The sequence below is a fragment of the Symphalangus syndactylus genome, chromosome 1, assembly GCF_028878055.3.
Source record: "Symphalangus syndactylus isolate Jambi chromosome 1, NHGRI_mSymSyn1-v2.1_pri, whole genome shotgun sequence".
Taxonomy (NCBI): Eukaryota; Metazoa; Chordata; class Mammalia; order Primates; family Hylobatidae; genus Symphalangus; species Symphalangus syndactylus.
In genome coordinates, this window is record NC_072423.2 from 115,455,581 (window position 1) to 115,472,502 (window position 16,922).

Here is a 16,922-nt window from a genome sequence, read left to right on the forward strand (position 1 = left end):
CAATCATATTTGTAATGTGAAGATCCCAATTTTAAATTCCTTTATATGATGGTTAATAGAGGCAATATAACGATGCTTTGTTTGGTGTTTTATAATTCATAAAGTGCTTTTCATAGATCTCTTCTCACACTCTGGTATGGTAGCTCATTTTCAGATGAATAAACTTATGTTATAACAGGTTATGTGGCCCATGCAAGGTAATAGGAATTGATGAGCCAGGACTAGAACCTAGATTTACTAAGAGTGTTCTTTCTGCTATAGCACAAAGATTGTTATGTTAATGTGTGATTAAAAAAAAAAAAAAAACAACAGGCCAGGTGCAGTGGCTCATAACTGTAATATCAGCATTTTGGGAGGCTGAGGTGGGCGGATCACCTGAGGTCAGGTGTTTGAGACCAGCCTGGCCAACATGGTGAAACCCCGTCTCTACTAAAAATACAAAAATTAGCCAGGCGTGGTGGTGCTTGCCTGTAGTCCAAGGTACTTGGGAGGCTGAGGCAGGAGAATTGCTTGAACCCTGGAGCAGAGGTTGCAGTGAGCCGAGATTACACCACTGTACTGCAGCCTGGGTGACAGAGCAAGACACTGTCTCAAAAACAAAAACAAAAAACAAAAAACAAAAAAACAAAAACACACACACACCCCCAAAGCATCTTTCATATTTGTCATCTATCTATGCAAACTATTGCTTTAAAATAATTCAATAGGCTATATACTTGTTTTATATGATCACCCATATTTCATTTTACAATAAAAATGTAAAGCAACAACGACAAAAACATAACTGCTAAGTTTGGTATTGTGTAGGCTGCAACTCTTAATCCCACAGTGCTCCTGATCTGAATTCAGAAAGTATGGCACAGGGAAATGTTGGCCTGTGATCTCTATGGCTCAACTGCAAGCTCTGATTTTTCTTTATATTCCACACAGGGCGTGGCCCAAAGCCTAGAACTGTGCCTTATCTTGGGCAAATGCTCATTAAATTACCATTTAATTCCCTGTACTCAAGGGAGAGAATTAGAGAGCAGTACTACAGAAGCAGATCCCCAGGCATCTGGGAAGGGAAGTAATAACCTTTGCAGAATACTTCCTAAGTACCCGGCACTTTTATGTATGTTGCCTCATTTAATCTTCACATCAACAGCACAAGTCAAGTAGTAATATTCCACGTCCCAGATGAGGAAACAAGTCTCAGAACTTTTCCCCAAGTCACTCCACAAGTATGGGATAGAGCTGTGGAAGCAACACTTGAAGCAAGATGTAGCTGACTCCCAAGTCCATATTCAGTCTGATACTCTGCTATGCAGTTACTACTTTATAACAACAGTACTTAAATTCAGCTTTCCCATATCTGTATTTCAGATGGTTTCAGCTTATCACTCTAACTAAAAGGCATGTATTAGAGATCCATCTGCTTCTATTATCTTATTTATATTTTTATTTTATTCCTAGAAGGAAGACTCTGGTCACAGACCCATGGGGCTGACATTGTCATCAAAATCCCCTCTCTTTATAGACGAGGACAGATAGGCCCAGCAGAGAGCAATCTGCCCCATATCACTTAGCTAATTGGAACCAGGTCTGAGACCACTCTACTCAGGTTTCTTGGTTCATTACTCAGCTTGAAAGGGGACAAACTTGCCACCACATCCCACTCCCTTCCCCACTGACACTAAGGAGTATAACCAGTCATAGACTCAGTGCAGTTTCAGAACACTGGGGGGTGACCCAGAGGCACAGGATCAACTGGCTTAAATGCCACACCAGATTGAGAGGCTGGAGATGCTGGTACCAATGGCAGCAATGGCTTAACCAGACCATTTTTGGGAAAAGATTGTGGCTGTGCCCTTGTTCTCCCCTAATTTCTGCCTGAGCTTGGATCCCTGGCTTTCTCATTCAACTGTGAGTAACCTGATTCTCTTCTAATCAATTCCTCCTTGGCTTAAGTTAACGAGAGTAACTTTATGTTGTTTGCAACCAAGTTGCCTAACTAACATCAATGGATTATAAAAGTTTCAACATCCTGATACCTATATATCTATATTAGCTGATATAGTAATGCCTCGATGTCATTGTAGCAAAAGTAGAAGATCTTGAATATGTTAATTATATACTAATATAATATGTTAATATACAATTAATCTTCTGATAAAATTAAGTACTCTAGAATGCTTTTCAATTTTTAGAGCAATGTAGGGGGTCTTAAATGTCAACAAGCATGCAAGTATATTATAAACTTTGAAAATGACCAATAGCTTTTCCTCTCCAAAGACCAATGAGGCTCCATTTAACTTCCAAGCAAATCCATATGTGGTCTAATGGGATCTGATGTCTTTCCATCATATCAAATCCACATTACATGATCTGAGAATTGGCTCAATCTCCCTGACTGAGTCCAATTCTGACAGCACTTTACATCCATTCCTTTACCAGCATTACTGAGCCACTAGTGTATTCACCCTCTCATTTGTGCTTTTTCTTCTAGATGTAATCGTCAAGGCTGGGAAACTTCTTATGGAGGTACCTTGCTTAAAATATTCAGATCTTGATGAGGATGACAGATTCAAATAGGATGAAATGTGAACGTTTTCATATGCTAATTCTGGAACAATGCCTGCTTAAAACCTAACCAAATCTATGAATATTTTTAAAAACCAAAAGAAATTTTTAAAATTAACTAAATGAAATCAACATCTCGAACAACTCTGCAAGCTCTTTTCAGTCCCCACTGTATAATAAACACATGATTCATGACTGTTTTCTGATGAACAGGGCTTCAGAAAGTACCTTTTCTAATAGCTGCTGATAACCTCTCCTTCAACCCTGGGCTGGCCCAGACCAGGGCTCCACCAGAATAAGATGTGAGTAGTTACGGTGCTACAGCTGTTTAAAGAGCTGTTTTTGTTTGTTTGGGGTTTTTGTTTAGTTTATATCCTTGCTTTTTTTTTTTTTTTTTTTTTTTTTTTAGTATTGTAATTACAGTCATAGATAGTATTCGCCTCATTTCATGTCTTTACATCTGGCAGACAGGACTGGTATGTGTACCTCTTCCATATACTGGCCAATCTTAATTTGTAGAAATCCCACTGGCTCACAGAATCCAAAAACCTGGGAAAATAGCAGATTTTTAGATTCTTTTTAAAAGTGCTATGAAACCTTTTTCAAATCAAATCTGAGGGAAGCCAATATGTAAGAGTTGAAGGAAATGCCCTTTCTCTCCTCTAATTCCTCAATACTTCCCTATCGACTCCCAAGGCTTTGAAACACTTTGGAAATCATTAACTTATTCAATGCCTCTCATTTAATAAATTTTAAAAATGGGGTTGAGAGGTCATGTGATTTCCCTAAACTGTCAGCAGCAGATCCAAGATAATGAATTATCCAGATCTTCTGATTATAAAGCTTCCCTGTGGTTGCTATTTGGCCTATATAGAAGTAATGTGGTTTGCAAAGGATCCTTAAATCTGTTTGTGCTAGGATGTGTCTGAAAAGACTGCCACTGTCACTCTAGAGTACACCATCTGAACGAAGATGTTTGAAAAAATTGAAACAGAACTAGGCATTCATGAGTCAAGATGAGCCAGTGTTTAAGAACATGCACCAATAAAAGATGGGCTGAAGTAACATCCAATCAAAAAGGTTTTAGTAATACAAAATATAATCAGGAATAAGAGAGAGAAAGATTAAAACTAAAAAGCTGGGGATAAAAAGAGGATTAAATATAACACGGCTAATATGACTTTGTCTTCAAAGAAGCAGAAGTAATGCTAGGAATAAATCCATACTTCCCAAGACAGAAAGTTGAGCTGAAGCATGAAGAACAAGGTAAGACATGACCACAAAAGAGAATTCTAGAAAAAGTGGGTTGAAAACATGATACGTTTTAGAAGACCGAGGTAAAAAAAAAGTGCAAGCAAACTGAGAAGTACAGACCCTTTAAAAGAAGTGGATGTATTACCTACTAAGGGAAGGGTGGATAATCAAAAACCTTAAGAGCTGGACACAGATTTGAGAGAATGGAAGATTGAACGACAACATCTAATTTAAATGTACACTTTTTAAAAGCTTGACACTTAGCATACTTATAAATCGGTGTGATTTGATTTGCAATTATTTTTGAATTATGATTTATTTTTCTAAAACGTATTCTTGTTGCCAAAAATTTTTTTTTTTTGGTGGGGGGGGGAAGGCACAATATATATTTAAGTTCTAAAAAAGTTAAACCAATTATGAAGGCAGCAAGATGTTTAAAAATATAGTATTCCCTCTAGAATACACTGGAGGAATGACCTTTCTCTCACACTCTAGTCCCCTGTCCTGCTTTGACTCTGGCATGAAGATTTATACATTAAAAAAACCCAGCCGGGCGCAGTGACTCACCCTTGTAATCCCAGCACTTTGAGAGGCCGAGGCGGGGGGATCACGAGGTCAGGAGCTTGAGACCAGCCTGACCAACATGACGAAACCCCATCTCTAATAAAAATACAAAAATTAGCTGGGCATGGTGGCGGGCGCCTGTAATCCCAGCTACTCGGGAAGCTGAGGCAGGAGAATCGCTTGAACCCAGGAGGCGGAGGTTGCAGTGAGCCGAGATAGCGCAATTGTACTCCAGCCTCGGCGACAGAGTGAGACTCTGTCTCAAAAAAACAAAAAACAAAAAACAAGAAAACCCATTCGGCATGATGTCTACCTTGTTTGACTTTAGAGAAGACATGACAAATACATAAATATAATAAAGCCTCCCTATGATAGCCCTGCGTCAACCTCTCATTGGAAAGTGATACGTATTCCAAGCAAAATCCATTTGTTGTAGCATCACAATGGAAAACATTTATTTGCAAATACCATTGTGCTATCCAAGAATTTCAATTCCAATGCAGGTGCTGTTAACCCAGCAGGGAAATAATCTGTTCTGAGCAAAGCATCCTGCTAATGATATATGACTTGCCAACAAGGTGTGGTTTCATGGGATTTCAGGGCAAGAGGAAAAGAGGCACCAAGCAGCCACACATACAAGTGCACAGCCCAGAGCTATGGGAAAGAGGGGGACAAACCAAGTGCTTTATAGAATAGCTTCCAATAAAAGGATTCCTATACATGTAAATGGTGTCACTAGTGCTAGAAAAGAAGGATGTGCTTTCTAGGTCTGCCCATCAGGGAATGCCCTGGAGATTTCGTTACACAGCCCCATGTACGTGCTCTGTGGAAAAGGATGCAGTAAAGGGAACCAGGAAGTATGGCAGCAGCCAATTTGACTAATCTCTTCTTATCCATATATCCACTCAGGTTACACTTATCCATCTTTTCTTTCCCCCTCTAACCCACCTTTTCAGCAGCAGAACAATTCTAATTCCACTAACTTTGGAGAGAAGGTGACTACACGTTCTCAAATGTCACCACCACACTGGTAAGAATGCAGACGATGAAGGGCAAACTCTCCTAATGACAGAGCCACCTGTCTGATGAGATTGCTTCTGATTCTCAGAGCCACCTATGTCACCTCCCTGCCCCTGGGTCTACAAGATAAGAAAGAGGCTCCCACAGGAGAGGGAGGGAGTAGTCAAATAGCTACAACTTGAAAATTGTCCTCAGCCTAATCTGTGGCATTAGACTATCCTTGCCTGAAAAGGTGGTCTTATTCTAGGAAAGGGGAGTCTTGAGGGCAAGGCTGAAAGCTTTTATTGGTCTAATCATGAAAAACAAAATGGTAACAGCCATCCCAGGGGACATTCTACTCACCTTCAAGTTGGAAGCCTCCCTATAGATTGAATATTTGCAAGAACATAAGACCATCCCTTTCTAAGACACTCAGGTCTAAAGAAGATGTGTAAAGAAATGATGATATAAGCCGGATATCATGCTGTTTTATTTTATGATTATCAGAATGATAATAATTTTTTTTTTTGAGACAGGGTCTCACTCTGTCACCCAGGCTGAAGTGCAGTGGGGTGATCTCGGCTCACTGCAGCCTCGACCTCCTGGGGCTCAAGCGATCCTCCCACCTCAGCCTCCTGAGTAGCTGGGACTATAGGTACATACTACAGGTGAACACCACCACATGCAGTTAATTTTTGTATTTCTTGTAGAGATGAGGTTTCGCCAGTTGCCCAGGCTGGTCTTGAACTCCTGGGCTCAAGCGATCTACCCACCTTGGCCACCTTGTTGAGATTACAGGCATGAGCCATCTTGCCCAGCAATAATCTTTTTATGGAAAATTTGGAAGAAGAACATTAACAATTACCCACAATTGGTCAAAATACCCAGGGAGATGACTATTAATATTTTGTTTTATATCTTTCCATCCTACTTATATCGTATCTTCTATTCATTCTAAGATATACATTTTCCCAAAAACTCTGACACTGGGACATGTGTTACAATCAGTGGTATCTTACAATATATTGAGAGCATTTTTCTTTCTTAATGGAGCATTCAATTTAAAACTAATCATGTCAGGATTGATAAAATCTAGTACATGTGTTTGTATATATGCTTTTACATAGTTAAAAGCATGTTGTTAATATACTCTTTTAAAACTACAGCACGTATTTTACCTGAGTTTTCAACTTATTACAGCTCTACTGTCTCTATTTTGAGCAAATCTGACACTTAGAGCTAGCCATCTGGTAGCAGTAAGCAAATACACAGAGAAGTGGAAAGGTGCTGTGGAAAAGTGTCTCTCTGCATAAGAGAATGGTTGTTTTGAAAAACACAGTACTGACATGTATGTATCTGTTAATAACTATTTGCTTCCTTCATAGCAGCAGCCACTGGATCGGTCTTTACTGGTCTCTCTGCAGCTGGGCTCAGAAGAACCCAGGGTAAGGACAGAGCATTGGAGTAAATAATGACAAAAGCAAGACAGAGAGGACAATGAGTCAATTCCATCAAGAACAAAACAGAAAACCTCTAATCACCACACTTTCCATTACCTGGCCATTTGTGCCCATTCTGTACTTACTGCATTTCCTATCGCTAATGCGCTGCCTTCCTGCAACACACGCTGACTGGCTATTGTCTGCACATGATTCTCAGAAATACTCGGTTGCTTGGGAACTGTCCCCAAGAGCAGGGGTAAAGAATGCAGGTGAAACCCCGTCTCTACTAAAAATACAAAAACTAGCTGGGCATGGTGGCAGGTGCCTGTAATCCCAGCTACTCAGAAGGCTGAAGCAGGAGAATCACTTGAATCTGGGAGGTGGAGGTTGCACTGAGCCGAGATTGTACCACTGCACTCCAGCCTGGGAGACAGAGTGAGATTCGGTCTCAAATAATAATAATAAAAAAGAATGCAGGACTGGGACTGAGGAGACCCAAGTTAGGTTCTGGCCCTTCCCTGCTCTTGGCACCTCAATTATAAAATAAGATGTGGGCTGGGTCAGCAATTTTCAAGGATGGGACACACACCTCAGGATGGCAATCAGCCCCCTGGGAAGGAGTGAGGAGGATGTGATGTGGGCTGCTCAAAATAAAGCAACACCTTATTCATTTATTTTGTTTTTAGACATCATATTGATTTTGCAATTTCAAGCAGCAGTAAATGCAGGCATGAGGGGTTTTCTGTTTATTTGCTTTTATGTTTTTCAGATCAGGGCAGGGATTAAAAAGAGAACCAAGCTAAATGCTCTCTCAAGTTTCTTCTAGGTTTGAAGTTCAAATAACTCTCCAAGCTAAAGAGGTTCACTGGTGACACTCACCAGGCCTGTGCAGCGATCCCTGAGACCCCTCAACAAGAGACTAAATACATCTCTTCCCATGGAGTCCAGGCTGACACCTCAAGAAGACCTGTACACCCAAGCAACAGGAGCTCAAAAAGGCCACTCAGGGTTCAAAAGGAACACACAATGCTTTTCTATCTTTATTGTTCCTGATCAAATTTACAAAGTATTTCATTGTCCATATACCATAAGAAGTATACTATTAAATTATTTCTTCCATTTTTCCTTTGCAGTCATTCCATCTTGGAAACAAAACATGAAAACCATTCTCTTTGCAGAGCAGGTTGCTGACCCAGAGACTGCAGAAGTTTTCTTTTATTCTCATACACTCTGGAGTATGTGTGCCAAGCATAGCTGTCTTTATTTCCCTGACAGGGAGGGACAGTGGAGTGTGGGCAAGAAGTCAGGGCTAAGGGGAATGAGATGATGGTAGAGAATTGGCCTAATAGAAACTACATACAGATGTGACTAGGCATTGGTGGGGGACATCTGGGAGGTCAGCAGGAAGGCCTGCATTCAGGGAGGGAAACCTGATGGCCTGTACTGTCTCTGTACCATTTAGAAACACCACTGGCTTCTGAATCCCAGAGCGAGGGCCCAGCCCTGTACCAACCCCTGGTGGACCTTTCCTGGAGGAAGTTCCTTCTCAGGCCTGCTGAGAGCCAGCCAGGTGCCTCCTCCCAGCATCTCGCCTTGGCCCCGAGCTGTTATTAAAGATTTTACTCCCTCTATTCAGGCAGCTTTTTGCTTGCCTGGGAAGTGACAGGGGAAAGCCAGCCTCAAGTTGTCTACTTTTCTGTGGCCTCTGTGCCCTTCCTACCCCTGCCCAGTCCCATCCCTAGAAGGACTTCTGAGGGGCTGGCTCTCCCAGTAACAACTTCCACCTGGTCCCCGCGGCACTGGCCAGTCTGGCCAGCAATCATGCTGAGGAGGGCTGAGAGCATAGGATGGAGGATAGAAAAGAAGAGAGTTCAATTTAGAATAGCTTAGGAGAGAAAAGACGCTGTCTCCAGCGGGGAAAACAGAAAACAGAAGCAGAAGATATTATGTAAGAAGGAGCAGAATTTAACTATTAATTAGCTTTGTGAGACAGGGAGTCAAAACCAGATCCCCGGGACTGGGAGCAGAATCTACTGTAGCCAAGAGAAGAGACAGCCACGGCATGGGGGAGAATCCTGGCAGGCAGGCTGAGGGCTCTGAGGGTGTGGCTCAGCACTGGTCTAAGAATAGGGGTCCAGAGCCGGCATGGGCTCTGGCCTCCTACCCCACAGTATCTAATCATTTTTAAAGTGAGGAGGGATAAGGCCACCCTCAGCCCTGTCTGACCAAAGAGGGGCATGGTGGGGATAAATGCAGTAAGAGCTTCGAAGCCACAGAGCTTTTAAGAAAAAGCCCTCATTGGAGATAAACCCAAGCAGCAGCATCATCACCAAATCCCAGCCCTGGCCTGGTCCTCAGAGCCCTGCAGAGAAGCTGACAGTTTGCTAAACGTTTCTCACTTGCTCCTCTCAGTTCTGTCATTTTGCCTCTTCTGCCAACATCTAATTTCTGCTGCCGCCCCACCCCCTTAGAAGGCGCAGTATGCACACACAGGAGGAAGTGCTTTGACGCACAAACAGGAGGAGGCGCTTTCTTGAGGTCAGAGGGCAGAGTAGGGTCAAGTTACCAAACTTCTCTAACAATTCCTTTGCAAAGCTTCTAGAGCAACACAGGGGGGAGAGGGTGAAGGGGATTAAGGGGGCGATGTGACTGGAGAGGCACTTCCTGGTGCCACCTGTGACCCAGCCTCTGTTCTGGGGCTGAGACAGGATCTTAAGTTAGGAGCAGAAAGCCAGGCAAGAGGCCCAATTTCTAGAGGGCAGCCAAATGCTTTCATAAGCATCCCAGTGCCTCAGAGGTGGAACAAAAGTCCCCCTAACGGTCTTCATTCCAGAGTTCAGATGACTCTTGGAGGCTGGACCCTGCCTCACTGCTTCTCTGAGGCTGTCTCTTCGCTCTAACGTCCTCTGCCACCTCCTCCAAAGAATTCCTGGCACAAACTTCCCTTTTCTCCCCTCACCTCCTCTTTCCTCCAGCCCCATGTTTGCATGCTCTGCAGGGTAAAACAAGACCAGTGTGTTCTGGTAAAAGTACCTCTGCTTTACCCACAAGCTCACAGGTGAAATCAGGAGGACACGAACAAAGAGGGTAGGGAAATGGGTGCTTATTACCTCCAATGCCCACTGATTTCATAATGGCTCACTGTTGCCCATCTGCTTCTCACCAGCAGAAACTCATCCTACTTAGAAATACTCGATGAAGAATAAGGTTTCCTGCACATCTGGAGGGCAACAAGATGCTCCCTTGTAGACATTCTGCGCTTCCCATCTTTCACCACTTCCTCAGTGATACCTCCTTGGACTGCTGGGCAGATCTGGGGCTCCTCCTCCTCCTCGTCTCCCCTGCACTCTTTTGCAGGACATGTGACAGCTCATGTCCACCACTGTCTGTGGCACTAAAGTCTAAGCTCCTTAAGAGCAGAGACCTCAGCTGCTCTGTCTGTATTATTAGCACCCTGCCTAGAGTCTGGCCAGGCACTCAATAACCTCTCAGGAAAAAAAAAATGAATGAATTCAGACCACAGAGAAGGAGGAGAGACTGCGGGTTAACAGCCCCAGGCTATTACTTATTGCTAGTATGAGCCTCAGTCTGCTCATCAGTAAAATGAAGATAAGAGGAGTACCTACCCTCAAAGATTAAAGTGAGGATTCAGTAAGATGGTACAAAGAAAGGCCTGAGCCCTGATCTGAGATAATCAGGTAGGAAAGGAGAGGCAAACGCAGACTTTGTTTGTATTACAACAGTTGCCAAGTAACTCCTGAAAACTGGGAAAACATAACCACCAATTTGGTATGGGGGTTGACTAAGCACCATGAAGGCACGGTTATGTCCATTTAACACAAAGGAGGGGGCGCGTGCATGGTGCCCAGGGGCTGACAGCCTGCAATGCAGCCAAGAGGGGCCAGCGGAGTCAGCAGGAGAAATCGAAATCACAACTCTAATAGAGTTCAGATGGGAGGCCTTCTCTCTATTTGCCTGTCCTTCCAATTGTCACTCTGCTGTCAGGAACTGAGGCATTCCATCACACTCTGAATCTCTTTCACTTGCTGTATATAAGGCTCCAATCCATCCTCCTCCCCTTGCTCTCACCTCAGCAGTGCTGCCCACAAGACACCACCCACACAGCTCTGCCAAGACTAATTCATGTTCTTCAGATACTCCTACTGCAAGTTTTCTTTTTCACAGAATGAGTGGCTGAAATCACTTTTAATGTTTCACAAAGCAAACAATCCTAGGAGGACTAGGTGGGGGGTAAGAGGAGAAAAATCAAATATATCACAGAACAGCCTGAATAAAGCATCTTTATATTGCTGGGTTCTCTGTAATTTTCACATCAGGCACTGTCTTTAAAATTAGGAAGTTAAGTGAATGAAAGGAGGCCTCCTTCACAGCCATGCTCCCAAGAAGACCACAGTCATACATCACAGAGGCAGCCCACAGAGCTGCAAAACGAGATGCAAATACAAAGCTCTAAAGATAACTGTGCGGGCACAGCTCACTGCCTATCCCAGCACCCACTGCCCATCCTCTTCCCCTCTCCAGCTCAACTATAGAAGCTAAAAAGCCCAAGCCTGCTTTCCTAGTCTCCCTCGAAGCTGGAGGTGGCCAAAACACACTTGGGGCTAACAGGATATCAGTGGAATTCTACTGGGGATTTTTGAGAAAGTTGTTTTCCAGATAAAAGGAACAGTTTTTGGCACTGCCCCTTCTGCTTCTTTCCTTTTTTTTTTTTTTTTTTTTTTGGTAGAAATTGGGGTCTCGATATTGCCTAAGCTGGTCTTGAACTCCTAGGCTCAAGTGATCCTCCCACTTCATCCTCCCAAAGTGCTGAGATTACAGGCATGAGCCACTGTGCCCAGCCCTTTTCTTCCTGTTCTGAATGGAGACGTGACATCTGGAGCTGCAGCAACCATCTCGCCATAAGGTGACAGGAAGAAAGGGCCAAGAGAACTACTGAGATGACAACTCAGAACCATATCCCAGTTCAGTCTTGGTGGCCTGTTATGTGGGTACAGTAATTTCCCATTTGTTTAAGCCACCGTTTCTCAGGTTTCCAGTTGCTTGCAGCTGAAAGCATTACTAACTGATTCAACATCTCAGCCTTATCTATATAGCAGGACTTCTTCACTAACTCAAGATGATTTTTATCATACCAGGTTTTAAAACAGATGTCTTATCTCACTCAATCTTTGAAGTTTTGGACCTAATTTCCCAAATAATCCAAATAATAATTTCCCTATTATTTCATATCTCTACTCAAATATCTCCTGGCCATTTCAAACTGAAAAGGGTCAGGACTATGTCTCTTCCAGGACTCCCTATCCCAGTAAGCAGCTTAACCATTCACGTGCTATTCAAGCCACAGTTTCCTTGATGTTACCATCTCCTACATACTCTCTTCCAATTTATTACCAAGCTCTATGGATTTTGCCACCTGAGTATTTTTCTAACCTACCCACTTCTCTCTACTATTCTCACCCACATCTAAATTTTGTGTGCCTGGACCATTGCAATAGCTTTCTAACTGGTCTCTCTGCATCCACACTTGCCCTTCCTTCCACAGTGATCTTATAAAAACATAAATCTGACCATGCCATTCCCTTCCTTAGAATCCTTTAGTGGTTTCCTACGGTCCCCATGGTTAAAGTGCAAATTCCTTAAGACCTAAAGGCCTTGCCTGATCTAGCCCCTAAACATCTCTCCAGCCCTATCTTGAGCCTTTCTGCTTGGCTCTTTTAGCTTAAGCTACAATGTCCTTTCAGTTTTTCAAACCCATCATATACTTTTCTGTTTTAAGGCCACTACACATGCTGTTCACTACGTAGGTGCGTGAGCGGGGAGCTTCCCTGAAGTTTCATGTCTACCTAACCCTTACTTATCCCTCTGTAGCCCCAAAGAGTGGATTTTTCATTTCAGATATTAAACTTTTATATTCTAGATTTCTAACTGGTTCATTAAAAAAAAAAAGTTTCTACTCTCTCCTGAGATTCCCCATCTGTTCATTCATTATGACCATGTTTTCCTTTAAGTCCCAGACCATTTATATAATAGATGTCTTTGGCTTTATTTACTAATTCCAACATCTGGGTCATCTCAGGATCTACTTCTATTGGAATGCCTTTTTTTCCCCCTTGATTTTAGGCCATAACTTCCTGCTTCTTTACAAGTCTAGTAATTTTTAATTATATGTTGGACATTGCAGATACAACCTTGGGAGTCTGGATTACATTGTCTCCCTTTAAAGATGTTGAGTTTTGTTCTGGAAGTTCCTTTTGAACCACTCAGGCTTATTTCATTTTTTATTAAAATGAGTCTATTTTGATTTTGTCATTAGTCTTAGGGTGTCATCCCTACTCTAATGCATGGCCTTTTTGGGGGTCTCAACTATATACCCTTGGCTGAGTCATAATGCCAATGTTTTCCAGTACTGCACAGCCCCCTCATGTCTGTGTCTCTGTTCTGTTCTCAGCCCCATAGCATGTTCTCTGTTAGGCTTCATGGAGTCTTGCTCTCCCTCTTCTCCAGATTTTCAGAGTAAACCAAGTGCTGACCTCAAAAGACAGTTTTTTCAATACATCTGCACAGGAGTTCAGCAAGAACCAGGTGAGTCACCATGGTAACTAACCATTTCCACTGAACAGTTGAAAATTCACAGCTGACAATTTAAAGAATAATGCTCCTCAGTTAGGTTATTACATTTTCAACTAGAGGCAGAGGTCAAAACAAAAGAGCTAATTAGGTGGCCTTTCCAACAATCCCTATAACAGAATAATCTGACAGGTCCAAGAGGTAACCAAGCATCCCTCCTGGTAATGTAGTGGACCCCAACTGTCAGCAGATAGGGGCTCCCACTGCTTGGGGTAATAGAGAATGCAACATCCTCAGCTTTGTTCTTCACATTCAGTCTCCAATATTGCTGTGCTTAAAAGGAGCAAGGCACCATGTTAACAAGTTCTAATGAGCACTTCTCCAAATCCATATGCTATTCTCTGCTGCACTCAGAATAAATGAAAATGGAAAAACAACCTCATTTAAGACATGTCTTTTATGTGAGGAAACTAGAGGTCATATTTCTGTATGGCATTGGTATTGTGAGTTGGTGTCCTACAATTCTAATTCACAAAGTTTTGTAGTGACCACGCGTTATTGAGAACCTTGTGCTTTCTTTGTATATAAGAACGACAGTATTGGATCTAACCCAGAGTCCATTTCAGTCAATACCCACAAAGCAACTCACAGGCCACCATGGAAGGGGACAACTATGCTTCTTATGGTGACTACCACAGGGGAAGAACAACGTGACATACCATAAGTAGTCCTTCATGATGCCCTTACCTTTTCAGACCCTACTTATGTCCAGTCTCATATATGCATAAGAACACAAAGGTCACCAAATTGCCATGTGAATGTCCCTAATTTGCTTAAATCATTTCTCTCTGGAGTTTCAGGGAGTGACTCCTCAACTCCAGCACCTTGAAACTTGGTAAGCTCAAAGGGCACATTGCACAGAGTGGTTCCAGTACCTACAGAACCGATTTTTTGTCCAGGCTCTTGGTGACTTAATAAGCAAGCCCCTGCTTTCAATCATTGGTTTTGCCTTGAATCTCTGAACATGGAAAGAGCTAGAAGGCACCTTAAAGACTGCTTGGTCCAACCTGCTCATCGTATTGATGAGAAAACTAAGGCCCAGGAACCAGTTTATCAAGCTTTAGCGCCTGGCTTAGTTCATTTTTCACTTGGCCTTCTCTCATGGAGGCCAGCCATCTCTTCAATTCTTTTAGATATCTCTTCTGGACCTCCATTGAAAAATTTAAGCATGTGAAGTCTAGAGTTGGGTGGGAAAAACATGCACCAAAGTTAATAAACCAAAAGTCCATTTACTTATCTGAGATTTCATTCTATCTTTCTGGAGGTCTCATCAGAACTACACAGTTGAAGACACTTTTCTCTCTCTTTTTTTAAAGGCCCCCCTCTCTCTTTTTTAAAGCTTTATCACTGATATAATTATGGATGATTTTTGACCTCTGTGGCAGTAAGTTGAAACGTCAGCAAACAATGGCCTACAATGACCTCTAGGTGCTATACTTGACTTACAGTTGAAGATACTAGCCCATCACCAGCTAAGTGAGTGATGAGGCTCAGCTGCTTCCTGTCTGTACGTCTATGGCTCTGAGCCCCTCCTAGAGCTCACCCCCCAACAGTGAGGTTCTCTCATACCCAGAAGCCTTTGGTGTTGCCTGCCAGCATACAAGGCATTAGTGGAGAGCCTCCAGGCTGACACTCACCTTTGCATAAGCGGTTGTCTTAATAAACCATTGTCTGAGGTACTTCTGTTCCACCTTTGCTCCAGAACGCCATGAACAGCCATGCTCATCCACCTGCTCATTGGCAAGCACTGTTTGATCCACTGGGTCCCAGTTAACCAGGGCCTGTATAATTCATGAAACAAAATGGCACAATCTAGTGAGTACTCTTTTTTTTTTTTTTTTTTTTTTTGACACAGAGTGTCGCACTGTCGCCCGGGCTAGAGTGCAGTGGTGCGATCTTGGCTCACTGCAACCTCCACCTCCTAGGTTCCTGTGATTCTCCTGCCTCAGCCTCCCGAGTAGCTGGGATTACAGGTGCCCACCACCACACCTGGCTAATTTTTGTATTTTTAGTAGAGATGGGGTTTCACTATGTTGGCCAGGCTGGTCTCAAACGCCTGACCTTGTGATCCACCCGTCTTGGCTTCCCAAAGTGCTGGGATTACAGGCATGAGCCACTGCACCTGACCTAAGTGAGTACTCATTTTATGAGACCATCCTGAGGTTTCTTACATGGGAGAGGGCCTGCAAATGCAATGGCTCTGCTCCGTGGAGTACTGCTTGGTAAAGAAACCACTTGCAAGTTGTACAAAGAACACATTAATTTCCTCTGTGCTTCCATCTTATTAGAATAGGCTTGGGAAGGAAGCCTTTAAGGATGTGTCTAAGTCAACTTTGGTATCTTATATGAAAGGATGAACTTATAGGATGAAAAATTTTAGCAAGCAGAATAAAAGAAGAAAAAATGGTACCTATTTAAAATTTGACAGAATAGGATTATTTTAGGGAAATAAATCTTCAGTGTACAACGATACATTTTTACAGTTATATACTCATGTAACCATTACTCATTTCAAGATAAAGCACATTTCCAGCACCCTAGAAAACTCTGTTGTGCCTTCTACCAATCAATACCTGCCCCCACAATGGTGGCTCTTCTGAGCTCTGTCTCCATGGATTCATTCAGCTGATAGAGCACGTAAAACATGTAGTCTTAACTATTATGAAGATTCATTATCTCCACAGAGTTCTAGTTAGTGTCTATCTTCATTTAAAATAAATACCTCTGCCATCTACATTCACACCTTTATGACATTCAGGTACCACTTGGTACAAAGAAGGGAATGAGTACAGAGGGGTGTGTTGGGGACTTAAAATATCCTGACTTCATACACATTTTTTGTAATTTTTTTTTTCTTTGAGACAGAGTTTTGCTCTTATTGCCCAGGCTGGATTGCAATGGTTGCGATCTTGGCTCACTGCAACCTCCACCTCCTGGGTTCAAGCAATTCTCCTGCCTCAGCCTCCTGGGTAGCTGGGATTACAGGCATGTGCCACCAGGCCCAGCTAATTTTGTATTTTTAGTAGAGATGAGATTTCACTATACTGGTCGGGCTGGTCTAGAACTCTTGAACTCAGGTGATCCACCTGCCTCGGCCTCCCAAAGTATTGGGATTACAGGCGTGAGCCACCAGGCCTAGACGTAAAATTTTTAATAAGCAATTCTAATAAGAGATTGTGTTCACTATTACCCATTTGCCCCTCCAGACCCTCTTCCTGCCCTGATCTGTGGCCCAAGAAGTTGACCTCTGTGACCTGCATTCCCTTGGACCCTTATCTTCTGGTTGGGTTCAACCAATGACAGGCATATTGGCTGCTTCCTGGCCATGGGCTGGCATGGGTCATGTGCCTCTAGTGAAGGTCATCACCTCTGTTGGGCAGGTCTCTCCTACTGCTAAAGCTACTGCTCTCCCAGGTTCTATTAACTGCTCCCTAATGTTGCCCCTGCAGCCTACAG

General features: G+C 42.9%; 1 protein-coding gene across 10 annotated transcripts in view; it reads right to left on the reverse strand.

The window, feature by feature from the left end:
* LARS2 (leucyl-tRNA synthetase 2, mitochondrial) overlaps positions 1 to 16,922 on the reverse strand; it is a 167,995-nt gene that overhangs the window by 77,493 nt on the left and 73,580 nt on the right. For all 10 annotated transcript variants that reach the window (XM_055280185.2, XM_063610888.1, XM_063610909.1 and 7 more), the window contains one exon: positions 15,104 to 15,247. In XM_055280185.2, coding sequence (XP_055136160.2) covers positions 15,104 to 15,247 — 144 coding nt within the window. The remainder of the gene's footprint in view (positions 1 to 15,103; positions 15,248 to 16,922) is intronic.